At 47.6% G+C, this 23725-nt stretch overlaps 1 protein-coding gene across 3 annotated transcripts in view; it reads right to left on the reverse strand.

The window, feature by feature from the left end:
* CABLES1 (Cdk5 and Abl enzyme substrate 1) overlaps positions 1-23725 on the reverse strand; it is a 111211-nt gene that overhangs the window by 22052 nt on the left and 65434 nt on the right. For 2 of the 3 annotated variants that reach the window (XM_066247007.1, XM_066247004.1), the window contains exon 4: positions 17548-17625. The exons of the other annotated variant lie outside the window; for it this stretch is intronic. In XM_066247007.1, coding sequence (XP_066103104.1) covers positions 17548-17625 — 78 coding nt within the window. The remainder of the gene's footprint in view (positions 1-17547; positions 17626-23725) is intronic. 3 annotated transcript variants of the gene reach the window in all.

Here is a 23725-nt window from a genome sequence, read left to right on the forward strand (position 1 = left end):
GTTAGTCAAAGCTGCCTCAGGGCAGCAGTGTTCTTGCTGAGTGGCCTGGAGAGGCACCATGCTCAGGGGTTGTCTTCTTCTGTTTTGTTTTTAAACTATTTCTTTATTATTTTTTTAGAGAGGGAAGAAAGAGAGAGAGAGATAGATAAGGGGGGAGGAGCAGGAAGCATCAACTCCCATATGTGCTTTGACCACGCAAGCCCAGGGTTTTGAACTGGCGACCTCAGCATTCCAGGTTGATGCTCTACCCACTGCACCACCACAGGTCAGGCCGGGGTTGCCTTCTATGAGGGCTCAGGGGCTGTTTCTAAGCAAGAAAAAAAATGTAAAAAGGTAAAAGGAATCAGTGAAAAAGAGAGAGTGAAATGGAGTTGGGTAAACAGGCAGAAGAGACAGGCTCCGCCCACTGCTACGGAGGAGCACGGGAGTGTGACTTGGTGGAGCAATACTGACCCTTGTCTATGGGCGTTCCATGAGTGAACTGGCTTCCTAAGCCTAGAATGCAGAGTTTGATTAATAACAGTTTTGAAAAGAAATACCTAAGACCCGCACCCAGTGAGGACTGCATTTTTCAGGCAGCCGCTTTGGGAGGCCACGGTTCTGCCATGCTCAGGACATCTCCGGAGCTCCTTCTGGAATTAACACTAAAGTCATGCGGAACAACAAAAACAAAACAGAACAATCTGCCAACCCGCCCCAGTCTGCCAACTTTATCTCCATACTTTAACCAGTGTTTCCCCCCACTGACCAGATTTGACTGCAGATGACTTCAGGTAATTTCAAACATCAAACTCACCCCTAAGGGCAATACAGAATAGGACGGTAACTCACAGAACTATAAACACTTCATTAGAAGGTGCAGATCATCCCATCAAGAGCTCTGAAAATGTTCTGACTCACAGACATGCTCTAAGGATGTGTCTGAGTTCTCCTGAGGATCCTCCTCGGCGGGGACCACACTCACCGAAGGCTGCCAGGTTCAGGAGAGTTCACGGCACGGCACTTTATAAACATGCTGTGCCAGCAGAAAGCCCTGCATTCCAGTTACTGACCTCAATCTGCAGCTAGAAGGACCAAGTGGGCTGGGGCAGAGCAGGGCTCAGCAAGGCCACCAAAACCTCAGGACCATATATACCAGAGACCACCCGCCCTGCTAACCTGCCTCCTACAGGAGCTTTTGGGACGGCTCTCAAAAGACTTCCTCTAGTAATGAGGAATGGAGACGATGAATGCACCAGGGCGCTAACAAAGGGAAATGCCTACGGAGCAAGATCCAGGCAACGAGGCCAAAACAGCCGTGATGGCTCAGGAGCAAGGAGCCTCCTGGGGAAAGACCAGGAGCGGGGCTGATAGAAAGATAGCAGCGCTTGGGTTTCATTTAAAAACCTACAGCACGCTTCCAAGGACTTCCTGCTTCCCTGAAGCCACACCCAGCAAGCACGTGCCTCAAATTTTCCAGTCCCAAACAACTGTCTCCCTGTTTCCATTTCACCAGACAGAGAATGTTATTTAAGGCTGAAGTTAATATAAAAGCAAGGAACGCATTTATGGGGTGAGAAGACCAAAAGAAATAAGGCGGAGTATTAAAAGTAAAAGGAGTATTAAAAATAGGGGTCTCCCTATTAAGAGTACTCCTTACCCTTAAAACCAATATAATAAAGTATGTCAGTTGCACGAACGCAGACATTGTTATACAAAGAGTGCTTCTGAACGGAGAGCTGGCTGCAGGCAGGACGCAGGCCAGCTCATATCCTGTCTACACAGCGCGCGACACGTCAGATGCGTAAAGAAGTGTTCGTGGAGCTGAGGGAGTCTTGTCACTGCTGTCTCAGGGGTTCACAAAGGTGACATGGGGAGTGGGGGTTTGTCCATGGTGCCCCCTCCATCTGCCTCCCAGGCTCACTGTGTTCGGAGGCAGCCCTGCCTTTGCCAGCTGACCCTTGGCTGTGAAGTGTACACACCCCAGTTCACAGAACCCAACTGCGCTCACCCCACACTCCCCTTCTGATACTTCCTCCAGGGCAAATGGAGCCGTAAAAAAGTCTACTTCTGGTGCTTGCATCAAATACAAGACTCTTTCCCATGAAATAAGCCCTAAACCTTATTTAAAAGAAACAGGAATGTTTAGACCGGTGATTGGCCAAGTGCCTGAGGGACACTTGGGACCACACGGAAGAGAAGCCTTGGACTGCACTTCGAATGAGTGAAGCTTCATCCCTTAACCACGGAACCTATTTCCCTGCAATGACTAGGCTGGTCCATTGACTGCAGCTGCCATTTCCCACAGGCTCTTCACGAACATCATTCTGCTTTCTAAATAATGAAACCGAGTCAGAAAATAAGCAGGGAGAGTAGTGGGTCCATCCTTACCTGATACTAGAAAAATACATACTGTTCAGGGCTCACTGAACTTCCTGCCACGATGAAGAAGTTCTCTGAGTGGTCCCATTCAGTAGCCACTAGCCACAGGTGGCAATGGAGCACTTGAAGTGTGCCTAGTTGACTGAGGAAGTGAATTTATTTTAGTGAATTTAAATTTAAATGGCCACCTATGGAGAGTGGCTGTTATATTGGACTCATCAGCACCCTAGCTACCATTAATTTATAAGATAGCCGTAGATGATATACTCAGTGACTTGGATTTCGTCTTCCAGTTTTCTCCCCAAAAGTGGCCTAGCCATTGCGTCAGGACATATGTTCATGCCAGACCGCAGCTCACCCAGGAAACTATGTTCGGAGTTCCGGGGGGTAGCAGAGAGGCAGACACTGTATAAAGCAGGGGTTGGGAACCTTTTTGGCTGAGAGAGCCATGAATGCCACATACAGTGTGTTTGTAATGTCATGGTGCACTTTTGACTGGTCACAGGAAAGCAACAAAAGACAATAGAAATGTAAAATATACACCAAATAAAGGAATAAAAATAAAAGGAAAACTCTCCCAGTTTCTGTAGGATGATGTGGCAGCATGTGCGCATGCACAGATGATGACGTAACACTGTGTATACAGCGGAGCAGCCCATGCCATGCCAGTTGAGATGTGGACGGTACAGAGGAAAGTTCAGTGTGTTCTGTGGCTCGCTAAATTCGAATCCGTGACCAAAGTGCAGTGTGAATATCGGCACGTTTATAACGAAGCACCACCACATAGGAATAACATTACTCGGTGGGATAAGCAGTTGAAGGAAACCGGCAGTTTGGTGGAGAAACCCCGTTCTGGTAGGCCATCAGTCAGTGACGAGTCTGTAGAGGCTATACGGGATAGCTACCTAAGGAGCCCTAAAAAATCTGTGTGTGAGCCCACATCAAAAGCACTGAATAGGAGAGTTTCCTTTTATTTGGTGCAGATTTCATATTTCTATCGCCTTTTGTTGCTTTCCTGTGACCGGTAAAAAGTGCACCATGACTTTACGGACACACTGTATTTTAAAATGTAATTCCATGAGAGCCATACAATGACCCGTGTATGTTATGCATTATCCAATAAAAATTTGGTTTTGTCTCGGGGGACAGCTGTGATTGGCTCCAGCCACCCGCACCCATGAACATGAGGTAGGAAACGAATGGATTGTAATACATGAGAATGTTTTATATTTTGAATGTCATTTTTTTTATTAAATATTTGTCTTTGAGCCAGATGCAGCCATCAAAAGAGCCACATCTGGCTCGCGAGCCATAGGTTCCCAACCCCTGGTATAAAGCTAGCACAGTGAAATTACCTTTAGTGGGGATGGAAATGATGACGGTGGAGTCCACTGTCAAAGGGGACCTATGTCCTGCCACCTTGGGGACAGGACTCCCAGCCATGATAACAATTCACATCCTACAGGAGACACAGCAGCTTTTGCCCTGAGGGGCCATGAGGACAGGGGTGATGGGTGTTTGGGCAGTGCCAGAGCACGCCAATGGAGAGTGACCAGTGTGTGCCCCCTAAATCCAAGGCATTCCAGGAGACTCTGGGGGTGGGGGTGGGAGGGATGCCCAGTGGTAATTAAGTTTGAATTTCCTTCCAGCCTTGTGGAAGGGGGACTAATAGTTCATATGAAGTAGTTTTTTCTTTTTAAAATTAGAAATGAGCCGTTTCTTGCACACCGAAGCTGATGCACTCATATCTGCTCCATTTGCACTTCAAACACTTCGCTGACATGTAATAAATGTCACAACTGCTCTAGAAAATGGACTAGTTCATGAGAGCACACTATCCCACTTTTCGTGCCTCAGATTCAGGGAGAAGTTGTCACTTCGTGGCTGCCACTTTGATGGATTTGAATTAAGAGCACACGTACATGTACACACATCCACGTGCAGTCACACATCCACAGAAAATGAAACACATCTCATTTCTTTTGAAATTGTTGGAATCTTTTAACAGCTCTTGAATTTGTATATCTCAAGACTCTTGGGATCTGCCAAATATATCTTTCACAGAGAGGCTGACGCACTTCTCTGGGGTTGCCCTTAGCTAAGTGCTGTCATGTCACTGAAACTTTGTATTAACACGAACCATATGAAATTGCTGTCATTTTCAGGTTTTGTCCTATATGAACGGCGATTTCATATCGTGCCCCAGTTTACAGATAAGGTAACTGCTGAGGCCCGACGTGAGTATAAAGCAAGCAAGAGACCCGTGTCCCTTGATGTCCCACTTGTTTGGGAGCTGAGAGGGTGGCAAATGGCCTGCAACAAGGAACTCTAAGTGGTGACACTGGTCCATTAAACAGAGAGTGTTAAACATCCACCGAAGGCCTTTGGCTCCATGGTTGAGCATCGGCCTGGCATGAGGATGTCCTGGATTTGATTCCCGGTCAGGGCACACAGGAGAAGCAACCATCTGCTTCTCCACCCCTCCCTCTCCCCCCTCTCTCTTTTTCTTATTCTCCCGCAACCATGACTCAGTTGGTTCAAGGGCATCGGCCCCAGGTGCTGAGGTGAGGATGGCTCTGTAGAGTCTCCACCCGATATGCTAAAAATAGCTCAATTGTGAGCACAGACCCAGATGGGCAGAGCATCAGCCCCAGACGGGGGTTGCTGGGTGGATCCTGGTTGGGGCACATGCTGGATGGAGTCTGTCTATCTCCCCTCCTCTCACTTGGAAAAGAAGGAAAAAAAGTCCAGTGAAAAAGAATGAAGCAGAAGTTCAGGGTAGTGATAAAATCTTGGTGTTTTCTTTCTAAGAGCATTAAACTCTCATTGAGATGGCATCTGAAAGTAGGAATAACTGGCTCAGCTGCTGGGGTTAACCCTCCCGCACCAGCAAGAGAGATGCTGGGGGTAACCCTCCCGCACCAGCAGGAGAGATGCTGGGGGTAACCCTCCCGCACCAGCAGGAGAGATGCTGGGGGTAACCCTCCCGCACCAGCAGGAGAGATGCTGGGGGTAACCCTCCCGCACCAGCAGGAGAGATGCTGGGGGTAACCCTCCCGCACCAGCAGGAGAGATGCTGGGGGTAACCCTCCCGCACCAGCAGGAGAGATGCTGGGGGTAACCCTCCCGCACCAGCAGGAGAGATGCTGGGGTAACCCTCCCGCACCAGCAAGAGAGATGCTGGGGGTAACCCTCCCGCACCAGCAAGAGAGATGCTGGGGGTAACCCTCCCGCACCAGCAGGAGAGATGCTGGGGTTAACCCTCCCGCACCAGCAAGAGAGCAGGATACCGGGGGTCTGCAGCTGAAAGTGATGAGAAGCAAACTGAAGTTGGGCTTCTCAATTTCTTTGAAAAGCCTAGGAGATTACTTTTTTCCAGATACACGTTGAGTTCAAATATTAATTCGTTTTTGTTCCACCTCCTTCTAAAAATGGAATGGAGGCAAGTTCAAATACCCTATGTGGATATTGTCCAAAATTGTGTGGGTAAAGGTTTAAATGCTGTAGCTTGAACTCAGAGATGACCACCGTTCGTCAGGTTATAGAAAAGGATTTCATGCAGGAAGATGCGCTGACAGGCTCCCTGGTCTGACTCCTTCTCCTCCACAGGCCCAGGTGACAGGCAGCTCACACTTACTCAGCTACCAGAGCTCATTTCTCATGTTATTTCAGCTTAACTTTTGCAGAGGCCCATAGCAACAAACACACTTTGAACACGCAGCACAAAGATTTTTCTTTTACAAACGTTGGCTGACTGGGGTGGGAGGCATGGGAGACAGTTTGAGGAGGGCCAGGGGAGGGTGTCACAGAAGATTGGAGGAGAGTATTAAAACAGAAGAGGAAAACGCATTTGGGGAGACAGCCAGGCAGCAGTTCTACCTTTAAGCAAGAAGCGGAAATACAGGTTGGTCCTTCTGGGGGGTGTAAGCCCATCCTTCACAGGATGGCACCGCAGTGCACTTCCTGAAGACCTCCTTGAGAGCCTGTAACCTCATGGTTGGAACCCCTGGGCCTCTGTCTTAGTTCTGGCTCCCACAGCCACACTAGTGAACGTACGTGATTTCATAGTTATAGAGTCATCTGCTCAGAGCAGATGGCCAATCTAGATATCCTGCCCAAAGGGGTTACCTAAGTTGCTAGTAACCACACAAGGGCCAACTCCTGATTTCATCTTGAGTAATAGGCAGAATGATCTTTTGTTTCCTTTTCTGAAAGCTCAGAGCTATAATGCATAGAATTGATCAAATAAGACTTCCTGTTAGATAACAAGAAGTTCAAGCTACAGCCCTTTCCTTGGGGAGCTTATGGTTAAGGAACCAGTAAGATTTAAATAATTAACACCTGGAAATTCGATGAAAGTATATGACCAATTAATGAATTTCCAGGGCTTTCCAGGTCCAAGATGGGGGTGATCTGACATCCATTTGTGATCAATTCTCTAATGGTGCTCTCAACTAAACACCTTGGAATGCCAGCCGGGAGCTCCACTGGGCACTTGCTCTTTAAAGGACAACAATAGGTTGAACACTTTGATGTGTAAATAATTTAAAAGCTAATTAAATATTAACCAGATTTCCAGATCCTTTAAAAAAAAAGAGAGAGAGATTTGCTACACAGAAAGCAAAGCTTGAAAGCTGGATTTGAAAGGAAATGCCATTTGTGAGTTAAATTAAGCTGTTACACATCCACTGGAACTCTACAACAAGTATTAACAGTTTCAGAAGTTCTGTCTGTTGCCTCTTCAGATAACGCTGCCATCTTGGATTGGGTCTGCTTACTTGTGTCAGAGCAGACCCTTATCCCCCACGGTTCAGAATCGGTGGAACATGGCCCAGGGCTGACAGGAAAAAGTGAAATTGGAGCAGCTTTTAGTCTTATAAGTCCTTCCCGTCTCACACTTAGCACTTCATCGATATGCCATTCCCTGAGAGGAATTGGAAGACAATGAAAAGGGCCTTAATAATGTGGCTTACACCAAAATCTTTGTCTAAAGGCAGCTCCTATAAATAGCCGGATAACGGGCATGATTCATCCATGAGATCATTCCAGAATCTGTCTCTGTGTGGGAATCAGCTTGATGTGAGGAAAGAAACACAATTTGTGAATGTGTAATTTTCCACAACAAAAAGGTGTTTTGGGCAAAAGTGGGTGGGCGGGAGGATGGATGGACCCGGGGCCAGGCAGGGAGCACTTTGGCTTAGAGGTCCCCTCTAAGAATAAAAGCAGCTGTATTCTGTGTCACAAAATGATCAACACTCAGGAAATGGACCCAAGAAGATGACCTCATCTGAAATGCCCCAACGCCCAAAGCTGAGGACATAAACACCACATGAAAACTGCTATTTTAAAACACGTCCCCAGAGACACCTTGGGCTCCACTGGGAAGCCATTTTCTTCATCACACGTTCTCTGATATATCTGTAGTAAGCTAACCTAGTGACTATCAATCAACCAGGAACCGTTATCTCAATGGGTCTGTACCTCCCACACACAACACAGAAGCTACTTTGCTGGAATCACTAGCTTGGTTATTTTATGCAATCCCCAACCACAAGTCAACTGGATTCACTCCTACTTTCTTCCAATTGGATCTCTATGGCAAAACTAGGCTCACAGTTGTGAGTTTGCACAACAGTTTATTCTTATATTATTATATATTAATTATTGTATTATTTTCCACATGAATGACTGTGAACCTACTTCTGCCCTACCCTGTATATACAGAAATACCTACTAATGCCCAGATGTTTCAGGAAATCACACTCATGCCAGTCCCCATATGCACAGGGACAGTACTGTGACTGCCCCTCAACACAATGCCTACAGTCTTTCACTCACCAGTAGGCTGTGCTCCAAAAGCTTTTGAGTTGGCCGTCTGGGACTAGGAATGTGTGTTCCCACTGACACGACCTTATAAATGGAGATTAGCCCCCACATAATGCCCTTCTAGCCTAGAATGTAACTGAACTAGCCCAGGAGTCCTGGCAAGAGGTCTGGTCGTAGGAGCAACGGTCAGAGGGTAGTAGAGGGAGAGGAGTAGGAGAAAGCTGAATCTCCCTCAGGATTCCTTGGTCTGGGGAGGAGGTCAGGTTGGCATTATTTCCACTTTCCTCTCCAAACCTGTTCTTTTCAGGACTCTAAGATCCCTTCTCCTTAGTTGTTCATGTTTTTCATGATTTCTTCCCTCTCTTTCTTTCTGAACTCAGGTTCCTTTGCAGCTCCCAGGTTTTCACTGCTGGTCCTGGCGCAGCCCAGGAGACGGGCGGGGGTGGGGAGAAGACAGGGTGTGGTCTTGCTAGAGGTGCAGACTAGGTATGGGGCCTGTCTGCTGAAAGTTGGGAAACGCTTGCAACTCACTTTGTAAGCGGAGCGTCACCAAGCCAAACCACAAATCCCCGCTAGAAAAGAGAAGGCAGTGACTCATGTGGATAGAAGGCAGAAAGACTCAGATGGGTCTTGGCAACTGTCGGTGAAGAGAAGAGGAGCTGGTTGAAGGCTGGGACTCTTCCCAGAAAATGGTATAATTCATCAGCTTGATCTGAGAAGAGAGTTTACAGCTATGGGAAGGTCTGATGTTACAGTTACAGTGAAAAAGACGAGCGACATCTGTTCCTCTTCTTTGTAACTGGCTTCTAATAGCTTGTTTAAAAGGTGGGATTTGGCAAAGCTTCTTCACACCAGCAAGAAAGATCAAAACAATTATGTCTTCATATTCCACACAAGTACATGCACTACGGACAAAAAAAGCCCAAAGGAAATACACCAAAATGTTAATGATGGCTTTGTTTTGGTGAGGCTCAGTCATTTAATTTTTTAAAATGTATTTATTTATTTAATTTTTTGTATTTTTCTGAAGTTGGAAACGGGAGGCAGTCAGACAGACTCCTGCATGCGCCCGACCGGGATCCACCCGGCATGCCCACCACAGGGCGATGCTCTGCCCATCTGAGGCGTTGCTCTGTTGCAACCAGAGCCATTCTAGCGCCTGAGGCAGAGGCCATAGAGCTATCCTCAGCACCCAGGCCAACTTTGCTCCAATGGAGCCTTGGCTGCAGGAGGGGAAGAAAGAGACAGAGAGGAAGGAGAGGGGGAGGAGTGGAGAAGCAGATGGGTGCTTCTCCTGTGTGCCCTGGCCGGGAATCGAACCCGGGACTCCTGCACGCCAGGCCAATGCTCTACTACTAAGCCACCCGGCCAGAGCTTTAAAAAAATTTTAAACAGTTAGGGAAACATCAGTTGGTTGTTCCACTCATTCATGCCATCATTGGTTGACTGACTCCTGTAAGTGCCCTGACTGGGGATCGAACCAGCAACCTTGGCATGTCTGGATGATGCTCTAACCAACTGAGCCACCCAGCCAGGGCTCAGTAAATTTTATCTTCCTTTTATTTTTATGTACTTTCCAGGTGTCTTTAATCGACATATACCTCTGAGGAAAACAATTTAAAGAACAGTTAAATGCAGATCTGAAGATGAATCCAGTGGTGGGATTCAGCCTGTTCTAACTGGTTTGGCAGAATTAATACCTAATTTTTTGAGCTTGGTGAACCAGCCTTTAAAATGGCACTTGTCATCAGGGTTCTCTCTAAGGTGGGCGCCTGGGCAGTCACCCAATGTGGAAATCACAAATTTACATTCCTTACCCCTTTTTCACATTCATCTGTGCAACAGCGTATTCTAAGCGCCCATAGGTGAAAAAATTCCATCCATAGGTGAAAAAAATTGCAAGTGAGGATGCCAACCAAGAAGCAATATGGAAATATCTTAACAGTTTTATTGTTTTTTTGTCAGGTATTAATATTTTTTCATTAATATTTTAAAACTTTTACTTAAAACAATCTAGTTTTGTATACCTCTTTTATTGGTCTCATTTATGTATTAAATGCATGAAATAATAAAACTACCTTTCAGTATATTGTTTTTTATACTTTAAATGGTCATTAGGGCAGAGAACTGATTGTTAAAAATTACTTGAATCCCACCAATGGATGAATCCCTTGTGTTTGTAGAAATGCACAGCTGGCTAAGTTATCATGAACCCATCTGAGACTTGCTTTGTTGGGGAAGATCTAGAAAGAGCAATGAAATAGCTCTTGCAATTAAACACAAACGAAGCCAAAGCTGACATTTAATGCATTTAATGAGGACCTACTATAGGCCTGGCAGGGTGCTTAGAGCTTTCACACGTAGTGATCCACTTAATACTCTCAAAATCCCCTGAGGATGACATTATAGTCAATTTCACAGATGAGTAAGTTTGGGACCAGCAAGGATAACATGCCAGGAACAAGGCTTCTGCCTGTCAGCTCTCTCCCATGAGCCCTACTGCTCCTTGGCCTCCGATGCCCACTGGCACCAACAGCAGGCGTGGACGCGGACTGTGGTCTCCCCGATGGGGTCATGGCGGGTGGAGGAGAGATGAGTGGGCTTCTTGGCCCACTCGCCCTTTTCTGGAATAGTTCTCTGCTTAGCTGTTTTACTTACTGGTGTTCTATGAAAACTTGTGTTGAAAGAATTGTTACTTCAATTAAAAAAAACAGTATGAAAAACCACAGGACTAGCCAGTCTCCAAATTTCTTCTAGTTCTAAGTCTATTCTTGCAGCTGAAGAGTGCTCGCCATCAGTGACCTTGTCTGAATTGGCGTTACCTGGCAAATCTTCCATGTCGGGTATCTTTTAATGAATTAGAAGAAATGGCCATGCCCTTATGTCCAGGAAGGGCTTCCATCCTCGGAAGTGGATTCTGCTCACTGAGCTCAGCCCATGGGCCTGCTGTTGTGAAATGCAGTCCATCCTGCCAATGATTAGTGGGACTCCGCGCTCAAGTGCTGTGTTATTTGAAAGGAGTGAGCACAGTCTGCAGCCAGCCTTCAATCTAAGTGTGCCAGTGAATGTTGACATCTTCCTGACATATATGCACCTGATTAGAAATGACCATGTTAGGCTAGGAAAGCGTGGGCAGCGAGGACCAGATTGTGTGTGTGTGTGTGGGGGGGGTATGTGTTAAGGAAGACCAAGGCAGGGGTCACCCCAGACAATAAGAGGGGCTCCAGTGACAGCATAAAGCTCCTCACTAACCCCCACCCAGTATTGACCCTGGGGAAAGCACCCTCTGCAAACTCTATACTAGATTCAATCCAAAGATATCCCTTGCTTTAAGCAAAAACAATAGAGATGAAAGGAAAACTGTGTGTTGATCAAAATGGGGCTGTACGTTAGCTGCATTTTGACCACATGCTGCTCAGTCTGGGAGATGCTCGAAGAACCTGAGCCGAGTGAGGGCAGGTAAGCAAACTGCTGAAAGACAGAGGGCTCTGAGGGGCTTGGAGGGAGACTGCAAAGGCCAGGCGTGACCACAGCAACGACCCTGTTTTCTGAGTGTGCCCCACCCTGCACTCCCCGCTCCATGCCCATCATGCAACAGGCGAGAATGAATTCCTAAGGTGAAAGAACAGGGAAAACGGACGGTTATCAGAAACACCTCATTTTATCACACAGACAACGTCATGAGAAAAGCAATCTGTAAATCAAGCCATTTATTAAGAAAGTAAGAAAGTTTCTTACTTCACATAGCCCAGTCACCAATCCTTTTGTGAAATGAAGGTATGTTTGGTGCTGTGAATAATAATCCTCTAATGTAACTGTTTTGCACACTTTCTCAGAAAGCATCTTCCATGCATGGTGTGAAAACGGAAGGAAGACCCTCCCCAGTCTCCACCCACTTCCCTACGTGCTGTGGGGCGACCAGGGGCGGCCAGGAAGGTCCTGGGACACAAGAGCCAGAGCACTTCAAGGTCATGAACCAGGGAAGCCCACGCACAGTCAGGCTGTCTCCACCATGTCGATGCCTAGACAGTGTGACCACCTCCCTATTTTTATAATTCTGCAATTCATGCCTTCCTATCTATAACCCCCAGATGCAGGAGTTACACAGATTAGTTTTTACCCAACAATCCACCCAAGATGCCCGGGGTGTGCCCTGGGAGGTGCCCAGGCTTCAGTATAAACCGGCAGCCTCAAAAGCTATCAGAAGGCCGCCACCCAGCATCTTGGCCACTGGGTCCCTAGGAGGTGACCTCCTCCCGTGGCACATGCATGAAGCTCTGTCATCACCCAGACACACACCCTCCAGTTGGTGCCACCTGTTTCTTGTTGGTCTTGAGCCAGCAAGCCCAGCCGAGCTGGGTGGTGGTGGGGGAGACACACTCTGCAGTCAGGTGATCACGTGCTCCAGGGACTGTCTCTGTGCAGCCAGCTGGCCCCAAAGCAGACAGCACCGCACCTTGCAGAGCCTGCAGCCAGCCTGCCTCCCACTGCTGCCACTGTTGCCTGCCCCCCTCTGCCCCAGCCTCACAGCTGCACAACAATCAGGGGAGAATCTACTTTCTGAGATGGTTGTGAACATTAAAGGAACAAGTGTGTATAAAGCACTTAGGACAGTGCCTGACATTCTGTAACAATCTGTGTTTCAGCTTACACTATTGCCTGTATGTGTCATCTTCACACATGATCAACTAAACTTAAGGAAATATGCTCTATTCTCAAATACTTCTATCTATAAGTCAAGGCAGGGAATAACAGCTGGAAGACTGGGACAGTTAAATAATCAGGGTAGTGGGCTTCAAGCAGGAACTCTAAAAATCATTTTGTGAGCTGCTTAGTATAAACCTGGTGGCATGCAAAATGAACCCAAATGTTTCATTGTTCTCAATCCCTGGTTGATTAAGCCCCTACCCTTGTAGCCCATACCAGGGAACATGTACCAAATAAAACTGGAAAAAGTCACCAGATCTGCATATGTTTTTAAATCTCAAATTTTAAAAAAATTGGACAAGGAATAATTATTCAGATCGGAGCTCTAGATTTTTGGTGGGTGAGGAGAGTGAACAGCATGTCCCATTCATAAACTCCTAGTCACCCATACTTAATCGCTCCCACATTAGCAAAGCTGACAGGGATAAGAACACAGAGATAAGCTGTTTGAGCTCACAGGATCTTTGGAGTCTAGTCAAACCTCTCCATTGGACAAATGAGATTACCGAGATCCAGATGGGCCTGTGACTGTGACATCCAGGACCAGGACCTGGTCTCCCATCCCCTCCCTTCTGAGGCCGGGACATGGCAGGGTTGGTCCGCAATGGGATTCCAGCTGGGTTGGGGCTTTGCTGAATTCTCTTGGCTCATCAGACGTTAGAAAGACCCTTCCCTGAAGTTTGCAAGGAGCCCGCTCACCCTCAGAAGTCAAAGATGAGGCTAGGACAGCCTTCTCCTAGTCTACATCAAGCTGAAGAGCCACCCTGCTGGGAGTGCCCCTGGATTCCTCCACTGAAGTCACTGATTTTCTTCTTCAGTGCTCCACCTGCACACTGCATGGGCCTCATTGAATTGTTTGCTCTTTGGCTTGATGGTTATTTTGTTCGCTAATTTGTTTCTGTCTCCTACCATTAGACGGTAAGCTCCATGAGAAAAAGAGACATTTTCTTGTTCACCATTGTATCCCTATTGCCTAGAAAAATGCAGGAACATTGTAGGTTCAACAGGTTTTACAGCAGGAATGAATGAATTCTGATGTGTAACGGTAGCACCTGAATTTGTACATAGGAGCCAGGCAGGGATGACCACATACTTAGGGGTTGAATAAGGATAACGAGACTTTACATAGCAAATGCTAGGCCTTACTGAAGAGCACAGATTTGCTGTAAATGTAGACATGGATGAAGATCTGGGGGCAGTGAAAGCACTGTGCAGTGCTCCCGGCCCGCCCTCCCCATGTCCTGACCAGGCTGTTCGCATGACTGGCTCCTTTGCTGAATGACACACTGCTGGAAAGCAGTTCTTACTCCTCCCTGCGCCCTTCCAGCATCCATCCGGGCGAGTGCTCACCATGGGCAGAAGACCCGGCTGAATGACCAAAGGCACGAATGAAAAACTGAATGAATGGTGAAACCTCTCCTAAGATGGGCCCATCTGCTCTGCTCAGCGGACAACAGGAGCCAAAATAAGCTCAGTTCAGTTTAAAACCAAGAACAAAGCTTTGGGGTCAGGGAGGGAGTGAGGGCAAGCCAAGATACGAGAGCAGGACTTGGGACACTTCAGGGCAGCACGAGAAGCTAGAAAACAACCGGAAAGAGATAAGGCCATCCTGAGAGATGCTTTCCAAGTAAAGGAGGCTCAAATACAGTGGATGAACTTTTGAGTTTCCTGTTTTTAAAAGTTTCTTGTGATGAAGCTGGAGCTGTACATCGGCCCGTCAGCAGGGTGGTTTGTGCTTGTCTGGAATAATCTGGCACATCTGGCCCAGTCCACGTGCATAAGTACGACGGAAACACGGGAGCTAGAAACCACAAGGTCAGCAGGCCGGGGTGGCCCGAGCCCTGGGTGCAGGTGTTGCTGGCTCTGCTGGGGGAGTGGGGGAACTTTACCCCACTGACCCCCCCATGCCTAGGGGCTTGAGCTGTGAAGCAGGGGTGCCTCACAGCACTTTAGAGATGACATACCCCATCATCTCGAAAGTCCTTTCCACCCCTGAAATCCTTTGACTTGCGTCCTGGTCACAGAGCGAGCTTTGGCATAAAAATAAAGGAATTTTCCACAGTGAAAACATATTAGTTAATATGTACATGAACTAAAGCAGTTTAAAAAATATGTGTGTAGGCTCAGGCCAGTTGGCTCAGTGGATAGAGCATTGGCCTGGCGTGTGGACGTCCTGGGTTCAATCCCTGGTCAGAGCACACAAGAGGTGACCATCTGCTTCTCTCCCTCTCCCCCTTCCCTCTCTCTCCCCCTCTCACAGTCAGGGACTCGGTTGACTCAAGCATCAGTCCCAGACGGGGGTTGTCAGGTGGATCCCAGTCAGGGCACATGGGGGAGTCTGTCTCTCTCTCTCTCATCTCCTCTCACTTAGAACATATATGTGTGTGTGTGTAAATTTACTATTATACATATTTTTTAACATTTGAGCATAGCTGTTCCCCAATAATTAATTTAAAAATCATAATTATGATAAATAGCAGTTGTTCATAAATAGGATGTTTATTTAAAAATTTAAAAAGTAGTACACTTTTTGTTCCCGCTGCTTAAGTATAATATTCTGAGTTGTGCCCATGGTTTCTTACGGGAGGACTTAAGTAGCATGTGCTGCTGAAATGGGCATGTTCTTTCCTCGGGGAGGTATTATAGAGGACCCAACCATGTGTTTTGTTATGGAAAATTAACTTTCCTGCAACTTGGTTTCCTCATCTATAAAATCTGAAAGAGTGGCGAGTGTGAGTTTGTTCATGTCCAAGATGTAAAAGGTTGTGTCCTATGACCCCTCTCACTCATTTTCTTCTTCATCTGGGGACAACCAGCAGAATAGATGAAGCTGCTAATAACCCTACAGGTGACCCTTCTTGAAATACAGCAGTCCTCCCTTACCCATGGTTTTGCTTTCTGCAGTTTTACCCATGGTCAACTGTGGTCCAAAAATACTGAACGGAAAATTCCAGAAAAAAGCAATTCATAAGTTTTAAATTGTGTGCCATTCTCAGCAGCATGATGAAATCTCATACTGTCCAGCTCTGACCCACCCTGGACGTGAATCAGCCCTTTGTCCAGCGTACTCACGCTGTAGATGCATCTGCCTGTTAGTCACTTAGTGGCTGTCTTGGTGATCAGACCAATTGTCCCAGTTTCACAGCCACACACTATGCACACATGACCATTGCCACATGCTTTTATTTAAGTACCTTCCTTGTACTTAACAATGCCTTATTTACATAACTTTTATTACAGTATATTGTTACAGTTTTTCTATTTTTAGTTACCATTGTTATTCTCTTACTGTGTGTAATTTATAAATTAAATGTTATCATAGGTATGTATGTATAGGAAAAAATATAGTATATATAGGGTTTGGTACTACCTGCAATTTCAGGCATCCATTGGGGGTTTTTTTGTATGTGAAAGTGAGAGAGACACACACAGAGGAAGGGAGAGAGATGAGAAGCATCAACTCATAACTGTCACTTTAGTTGTTCACTGATTGCTTTTCATTTGTGCCTTGACGAGGGGGCTCAAGCTGAGCCAGTGACCTTGGGCTCAAGCCAGTGACCTTGCGTTTCAAGCCAGCAACTTTTGGGCTCAAGCCAGCGACCACGGGATCACGTCTATGATCCCATGCTCAAGCTAGCAACCTTGGGGTTTCAAACCTGGGTCCTCAACATCCCAGGTCGACACTCTATCTACTGTGCCACCACGTCAGGCAACATCCAATGAGTCTTAAAATGTATCTCCCTGTGGATGAGGGGGGACTACTGTAAATGGTGAAACAGCACCAGGGGCCATACTGCCCTCCCACGTGGCAATGGTCATGTGTGCATAGTGTGCAGCTGTCACAGCAACCAGAGGGCAAGCCTAGCACTAGTTAACAGAGGCCAGCGCCAACTACCCATGTTGCTCTCAGCGTCCTGCCCTAAATAGCAGCAGCTCCCTGACAACAAACCTCAGATGCAGGGAACAGCTGAGGGTGAGGCAGCAAGACTCAGAGGAGGCAATGAGCACAGAGTTCAGGGACAGCAATGAGGACGGAAGGATCTGCAAGGTCAGATTCTCACTTACCTCATTTTTTCAGAGCAGAAGAAGGGGGCTTGTTGATCTAGAGAGGTGATCATTCCTCTGGCCTGTTGCAAATCACCTAAGCCAGTTCCTGGTACCACTCTACTTTGCTATCTGCTCCCGCTTGCTGGTCACTTTCCAGCCCCCACGCCAAGATGCAAGGGACTGGATTGCCAAATGGTTTCTGTAACTCCTTTCCTGACCTACCTTTCTCCAAAAGGTGACAAGGCTTGTGGAATGGGGTGGGCCCTGTATGGTTCTTGCTTTACAGTATTGGAAGAGATGCCAAAATGCACACTTAGAAACAGCAGGCAATATGGTGAGGACATACATGCATGCACGTGTGTGCGCACACACACACACACACATACACACACACACACACATACACACACACACACCACACAAAATAACAGGGAAGTTTTCTGGCTGAAAAGAAGGTAGAACTTTTTTTTCTTTCAAATTTACAAACACCAAATTTGCAGTGTCAATGAGAGCCAAGTTCTTTGAAATGCAAAGGGCTGCAGATTATACACGTGGTAGCACAACTTTTCACCCAGAGAACTACAAAGCAAGCATGCGTATACATACCCGACGTGAACAGTGTCGCGATACGGCAGCACCGAAAATATACTACAGAAGGATCTTCTGCCACTGATAAGGACTATTCTAAAAAACAAAACAAAAAAAAGAACAAACAACAACCAAAGAAACAAAATGCAAAGACTTTTAAATTAAAAAAAAAAAAAACTCTAGCAATTGAGCATTCATGGAATTCACAGCAATATCTGCACACTCCCACCACCTCCTCTGACAGATGGTGTTCTGCACTCCTTGCAAAACGCAACCTCAGCACAGCAGCATTTGCTGCCTCTCTTCATCCAAATGTTAACATGAGAGACCCTGGCAAGGGGCTCCAATGAGAACACATGAATCCTCCGGTGAGGTCTGCTGGCTGTGGGCTGCACGTGCAAGCTGGAGAGACACGGCAAAAGTCCGGGGTGCCCAGTGCTGAGCCAACAGTCATGCCACATTTAAACCATTGATTTCTACTCTGCTGTATACAATGCAAGAGCAATGGTGCCGGAAACCATGAGCAAGAGAGACACTCAGATGTCACTATGATCATTAGTGTTTTTTCAAGATGCTGGCAGCGTGTTAGGTTCCGAGAATAAATTAAGGGAACAATGACATAATCAGTCTTAGCCTCCATTCCTGCTATAAAGCTACTACTGGAAATGGTACTAGGACGCTCTTATGTAATCAAAGGCCACTTAAAAAAACATTTAAAAAAACTCTCAGAAGTACTTATCCTGGCATCTGAGAATAACATTTGCGAAAGAGAATTAGTGATGAAAAAAATGGAGAAATGAGTGGAAATTAAAAAATAACATTTTTAGTGCAATGGCAACACATGTTAGATGTGAAGCTTACTTACTGACTTTTGTAATCTTTCCTTTCAATAACTGTAGTAATAAAACCACACACAAAAAAACCCCAGTACAACTAATTGCATCAAGGTTTGGGGATTTGACCTTGTTCTAAATCTCTGATATTAAATTGCTTACAAGCTCAGGATAAAGTCAGGCTCCCTGGCATGGCAAACAGAACCTCTATCTTCCAGCTCTTTCTGCCCCTCTGATCTTAACATGTGCGGTACTTCTTCCTGTGCCCTATCATCCCTCATCTAGAGCAGTGGTCCCCAACCCCCAGACCGGTACTGGTCCGTGGGCCATTTGGTACTGGTCCGTAGAGAAAGAATAAATAACTTACATTATTTCCGTTTTATTTATATTTAAGTCTGAACGATGTTTTATTTTTAAAAAATGACCAGATTCCCTCTGTTACATTCATCTAAGACTCACTCTTGATGCTTGTCTTGGTCACGTGATACATTTATCCGTCCCACCCTAAAGGCCAGTCCGTGAAAATATTTTCTGACATTAAACTGGTCCATGGCCCAAAAAAGGTTGGGGACCACTGATCTAGAGGACTTGCATAAACCCACCGTCAGGTCCCTGCTGTTTCGTATCTCTTCCTTTGCATGCTAATTCTTCTGCCTTTTGTGCCTATAGGGTATCCTTGGTGAACTCCTATTTATTCTACAAAACCTTGCTTAGAAGTCACCTCCCCAGGAAGCACTCCCCTCCTTCCTTAGTTACTCATTCCCTTTTTGATGCTGGTTCCGTTCCTCATTTCAGTCCAGGAGTGCAGTGCCCACCAGGGCTGCTGATCTTTCGCTGCTCTCCTCCCCTAGACGGTCAGCGCAAGCTCAAGCACACGGTGGCGCCTCCATGAACGCAGTCTGAGCAGTGCTGTGCTTCAGAGCTGCCCCGAGGGCCCGTCACTGGGGGACAGGACTGCTCTGTCTGTCCATCCCACACCGACTCCTGCCTACAGGGGCTGCTGGGACCAAAGCAGCATTCCCAGCTTCAAATACCAGTGTGGTCACCCGTGTGTGACTTCTTATTAAATCCTTTGAGCCTCGGTTTCCTCATATAAAAAATAAGATAAAATTAGGAACTACCCATTGGGATGTCGCAAAGAGTAAATGAGAGTACAGGAGAGCCCTCAGAATGCTGCAGATAATACGCACTCACTACATATAAACTATCAATAACTTAAACTTTCACTGGGGACTGCCTTTTTAGGTTGAGGTAAGTTTACAAGCATAGTACTTAGATTTAGAAGCTTTTCGGACCTCTGTGCTAAAGTACACAGGCCTGCCCGGCTAGGACAGGCTGTGCCCTGAGGAGCGCTGAAGGATGCCGGGCGTGGCCTGTCTACAGAAACGGAGTCCACACAGAGGTCCTCTCCTCTCTCAAGGGAGAGATTCTCATCAGACACCACAGACCCAAGACCTGGTCACTCGTGCAAGGACATGACATCATATCCAGAGTGGGCCTCCAAGGTCTGAAGGCCAAGGGTTAAATAAGTCCCGAGCACACCCGCCTGGCTCCCTGGCTGCCTGGCTCCCTGGCCACCTGGCTCCCTGGCTCCCCGGCCGCCTGGCTCCTCGGCCGCCTGGCTCCCTGGCCGCCTCCGGGAGACCAGCAACACTGCTGACATCGCAATGCCCGCGCCAGTTCACTTAAGTGGACGTGATGATAGCTAACACTTACTAAGTATCAATTAGATTTCAGAGTCTAAATATTTTAACTAAGGAGGCACAAGTAAGTGACGTGCTGAAGGGGACACACTAGCAGGTGCAACTGACCGTGGATTTTATTACTACTCTGTGCCCTGAAGCTTGCTCTTTTGAAGACTTACTAGAAGAGCTTGCTGCTGTGGGTCTGACTGGGTTCCCACGGACTTCTTCGACACCAAGAAGTCTGCCTTCATCCAGATTTTTGAGGTGGCTTTCAAGCTGGGCCTGCCAGTCACCGGGCCACGCATGGAGTGGGGACAGAGGGTGACTGATCACAACAAGAGCCGTGACATCAGAGTTGCTGGAGGCCAGGGTGGCTCTGTACTCCCACTCTGCTCAGCCTGGGCCCGTTTCCAGATGGAAGGACAGAGGTTCTTCACACCCACCGCCTCCCCCCCACTATCCATCCAGGAGAGAAGCCTGGGACTCCTCATTCTTCCCTGTGTCACTCCACATCCACATCTTCTACAACACAGAAGAAGGAATGTGTTGGACAAGGCTGTCTGGCTTCGTGTACTGAATCTTCGTTCCTCAGTGCTAATGTGTCCTTCCTTCCCACACACCAAACTTGTTTGGACATTTTTAATAGAACAAGAAAATGAGAGAATATAAATGCCTGTGAAATGGAAGCATTCTTTCCAAAGTTCCAACCACAATGTGCCCGTTAGTAAATGAGCCGCGTTGTTCTGCGAGAGGAGCACACGCACTGTGTGGTCCTGCTTGGGTCTGGGAGAGGCTGACAACGGGAGTCTCATTCAGAAAGACACGGTATTCTAATGCACAGGTCACGTTTAGAAACTGTGGATACGGAATGCTTCCCGACAGCTCTGGTGGGGCTGGCACCTCTCTGGCTGCCATTCTCCAGCAGCTGGAGACGGGGCAGGTAGGGAAGGACCACCACATCTCTGGGCCCTACAGCTCTGGTGGGGCTGGCACCTCTCTGGCTGCCATTCTCCAGCAGCTGGAGACGGGGCAGGTAAGGAAGGATGACCACATCTCTGGGCCCACCCCTTCCACTCCGGGTCCCAGCACCCCGCAGCCTCTCACTCTGCAGGGACCAGAGGAGGCACTCAGAGCGGAGATCTGCAGAGCAGCCCCGAGGCAGGTCTGCAGCCGTTCACGCCCCAAGGAGCTGGAAATAGCCACGGGAGCTGCTGAGAACACGTCCTACGGTTTCCTGAAGTAGCTCTGGAATCTGGGAGGGACCTCAGGCCTTCAGAGCAGGCAGACATCAACCAGAGGCGAGCAGGTCTGCTGTCTCCTTCACCGGCAACTTGCAACTTCGAGCAGTGTGGATCTAAAGACCAACTGTGGTGTCCAGAGCCTGGCGGGACTGGGTGACTTTGCAGCTGGGCTCTTCATAAGCATCAGGCCATGTCCATCACGCTGGGCACGCTCAGGAAAGTCAGAGGCGCTGGCCTCCTCCAAGTACTTGTGCGTTTGCGAAAGAAGTAGGTCAAATGCTGGTGACAGCCAAGCCCCGTTTCCAGCGGGCTTCGGAAACTGACCACCTCCATGTCTTCCCTTCCAGCTGCTGTAGCTATCGTCTTTTCCGCTCCAGTGTCATGCAAAAACCCGCACATAATTTCCCGCATTTGTGACACATAATGGTTTACTTAGGAGTTAAGATGACCAGAAAGCATTACACGTAAGATTATGACTTCAGAAGAGGAATTAATTCCAGGGAGACGGGTCTTTAAGGAACTAAAGATCACATCTTCATACACAAGAATCTGTCAGAGGGGGAAATAGTAAGAGAAGAGGCTCCCCAGGGCTGCAGCTCACATGGGCAGAGCTCCCTCTGGATCCGCAGTGTTTTCCAAACCCTTCAGGAAGCACGGACCACAGTCTGCCACTGGAACAGCGTCTGACTTCTTCCTGCAGCCTCGTTTCCATGCTTAGGAAAGCGTCTGATGGAACTTGCGGCCTTGGGCCACAAAGCTAGCACTCTGCCAGTAAGAAGCTGGTGTGCTCAAAACAGCCAGGAAATAACAAGGGTCGCCCCGTTGACAGAGTGCCATGGACCACTTTCACTGCAATCTATTTTCAACCTCGCAGCCCAGCACGACAATCTCTGAGCAGACAGCGTCCAACGCCATCCAGGACTCTTAAGTGTTCCTTCTAATGCCAAAAACTGGCTTCTTGTTCTGTTTCCAGAACCCTGAGGAGTCTCTCTTGGCTGTGAGAGGTTTGAGCTCTTCCAGGTGGAATATTCCGTTAGGGCAGAGATATTCTCTTCAGGACATAAAAACAAGCAACCAACTTCAAGAGTTAGAGTGAAGAAAATCACATTCACAACAACGGTAGCTGAGTGTAGTGATGCATGAACACAGCCCAGGAGTGTCCAGGGGCCAGAGGTCCACCTTAGGCACTGGGCACTCAGGTAGAAACACGCTCTCCAGTTCTGTACTTCACTCCCTACACGCCCAGGAAGCATGAAGGAACACACTGTCGTGGGTTGAATTGTGTTCCCCAAAAGGACATGTTGAAGTTCTAACCCCCAGAACCTGTGAATGTGGCTCTATTTGGAATCTGTTCTTCGCAGATGTAAACAAGTCAAGATGAGGTCATACTGGATTAGTGTGATACTTAGATCCAATGACTAGATTTAACAAGGAGAGAGATCTGGAGAAACCCAGATACACACACAAGGAAGAAGGCCACGTGATGGCGGAGGTGGGGGCTGGAGTGACATGGTCAAAGGGCAGGGATGCCAAGGGTTGCTGTCAGTCCCAGAGGCTGGAAGAGACCAGGAAGAATCCTGCTTTAGAGTTTTCAGAAGAGGTGTGGCCTGCAGACACTTTGATTTCTGACTTCTCTCTAGAACTATGAGAGGGCACGTTTTGCTGTTTTAAGCCACCCAGTGCGTGGTACTTTGAAGGGCAGCCCTAGGAATGAACACAGCAGGCACATGGTCACCTTCTTCCCAATGTCACTCGGTTCCACACATCACCTGCTCAGGTACTCTGTGCACCTGAGCTACGTTTGCTGGTGCACAGACACAATATTCCAGTTCGGGGAGCTGGGAGGACAGCAGGAGCCCATGGAGAAGAGGGACTAGAAGCCTGAGCAAGTACGTGGAGGGGCTGAGGCCTCGGACAGGCGCCTGCGCTCTGGGTCAGGTTCTGGGAGGAGAGTCCCACAGGTGAGAGCAGGGAATGCGGAGCTCAGGATGAGGGAAACATGACCAACACAGCGATGAGTGAGTGAGGCCGCACAGGGAGTCCAGGTGGGGGTAGGGGTGGGGAAATGGAGCTGGCACAGGTCAGGTGGGAAAATGCTTCTGCAGATCTATGCTAAGTAACCACAAATACAAGATGGTGGTATTGTCATCAGGGAGGTGTCAGTCTTCTTATCATGACTGCTCACACCACCACCATCTGCACAACCCCTTCCATTACTGCTAATACTACCACCACGACAGGACAGGTTTTCCTGCCTGCTGAGGCGTACCTTAACCTACAATGCAGGGGGTGGTGGAAGAGTTCTGAGATACAAGTTATATGACCTTCCTATCCTCCTTCCTGAATGGCACAGACAAGGGCTCCATCCTTAAGAAGCTTATGGTTGGGCAGGAGATATTTATACAAGGGTATTACTGGCCTGGAGCACTAGAGGGCA

This window comes from Saccopteryx bilineata, chromosome 11 (assembly GCF_036850765.1).
Source record: "Saccopteryx bilineata isolate mSacBil1 chromosome 11, mSacBil1_pri_phased_curated, whole genome shotgun sequence".
In the NCBI taxonomy this organism is placed as follows: domain Eukaryota; kingdom Metazoa; phylum Chordata; class Mammalia; order Chiroptera; family Emballonuridae; genus Saccopteryx; species Saccopteryx bilineata.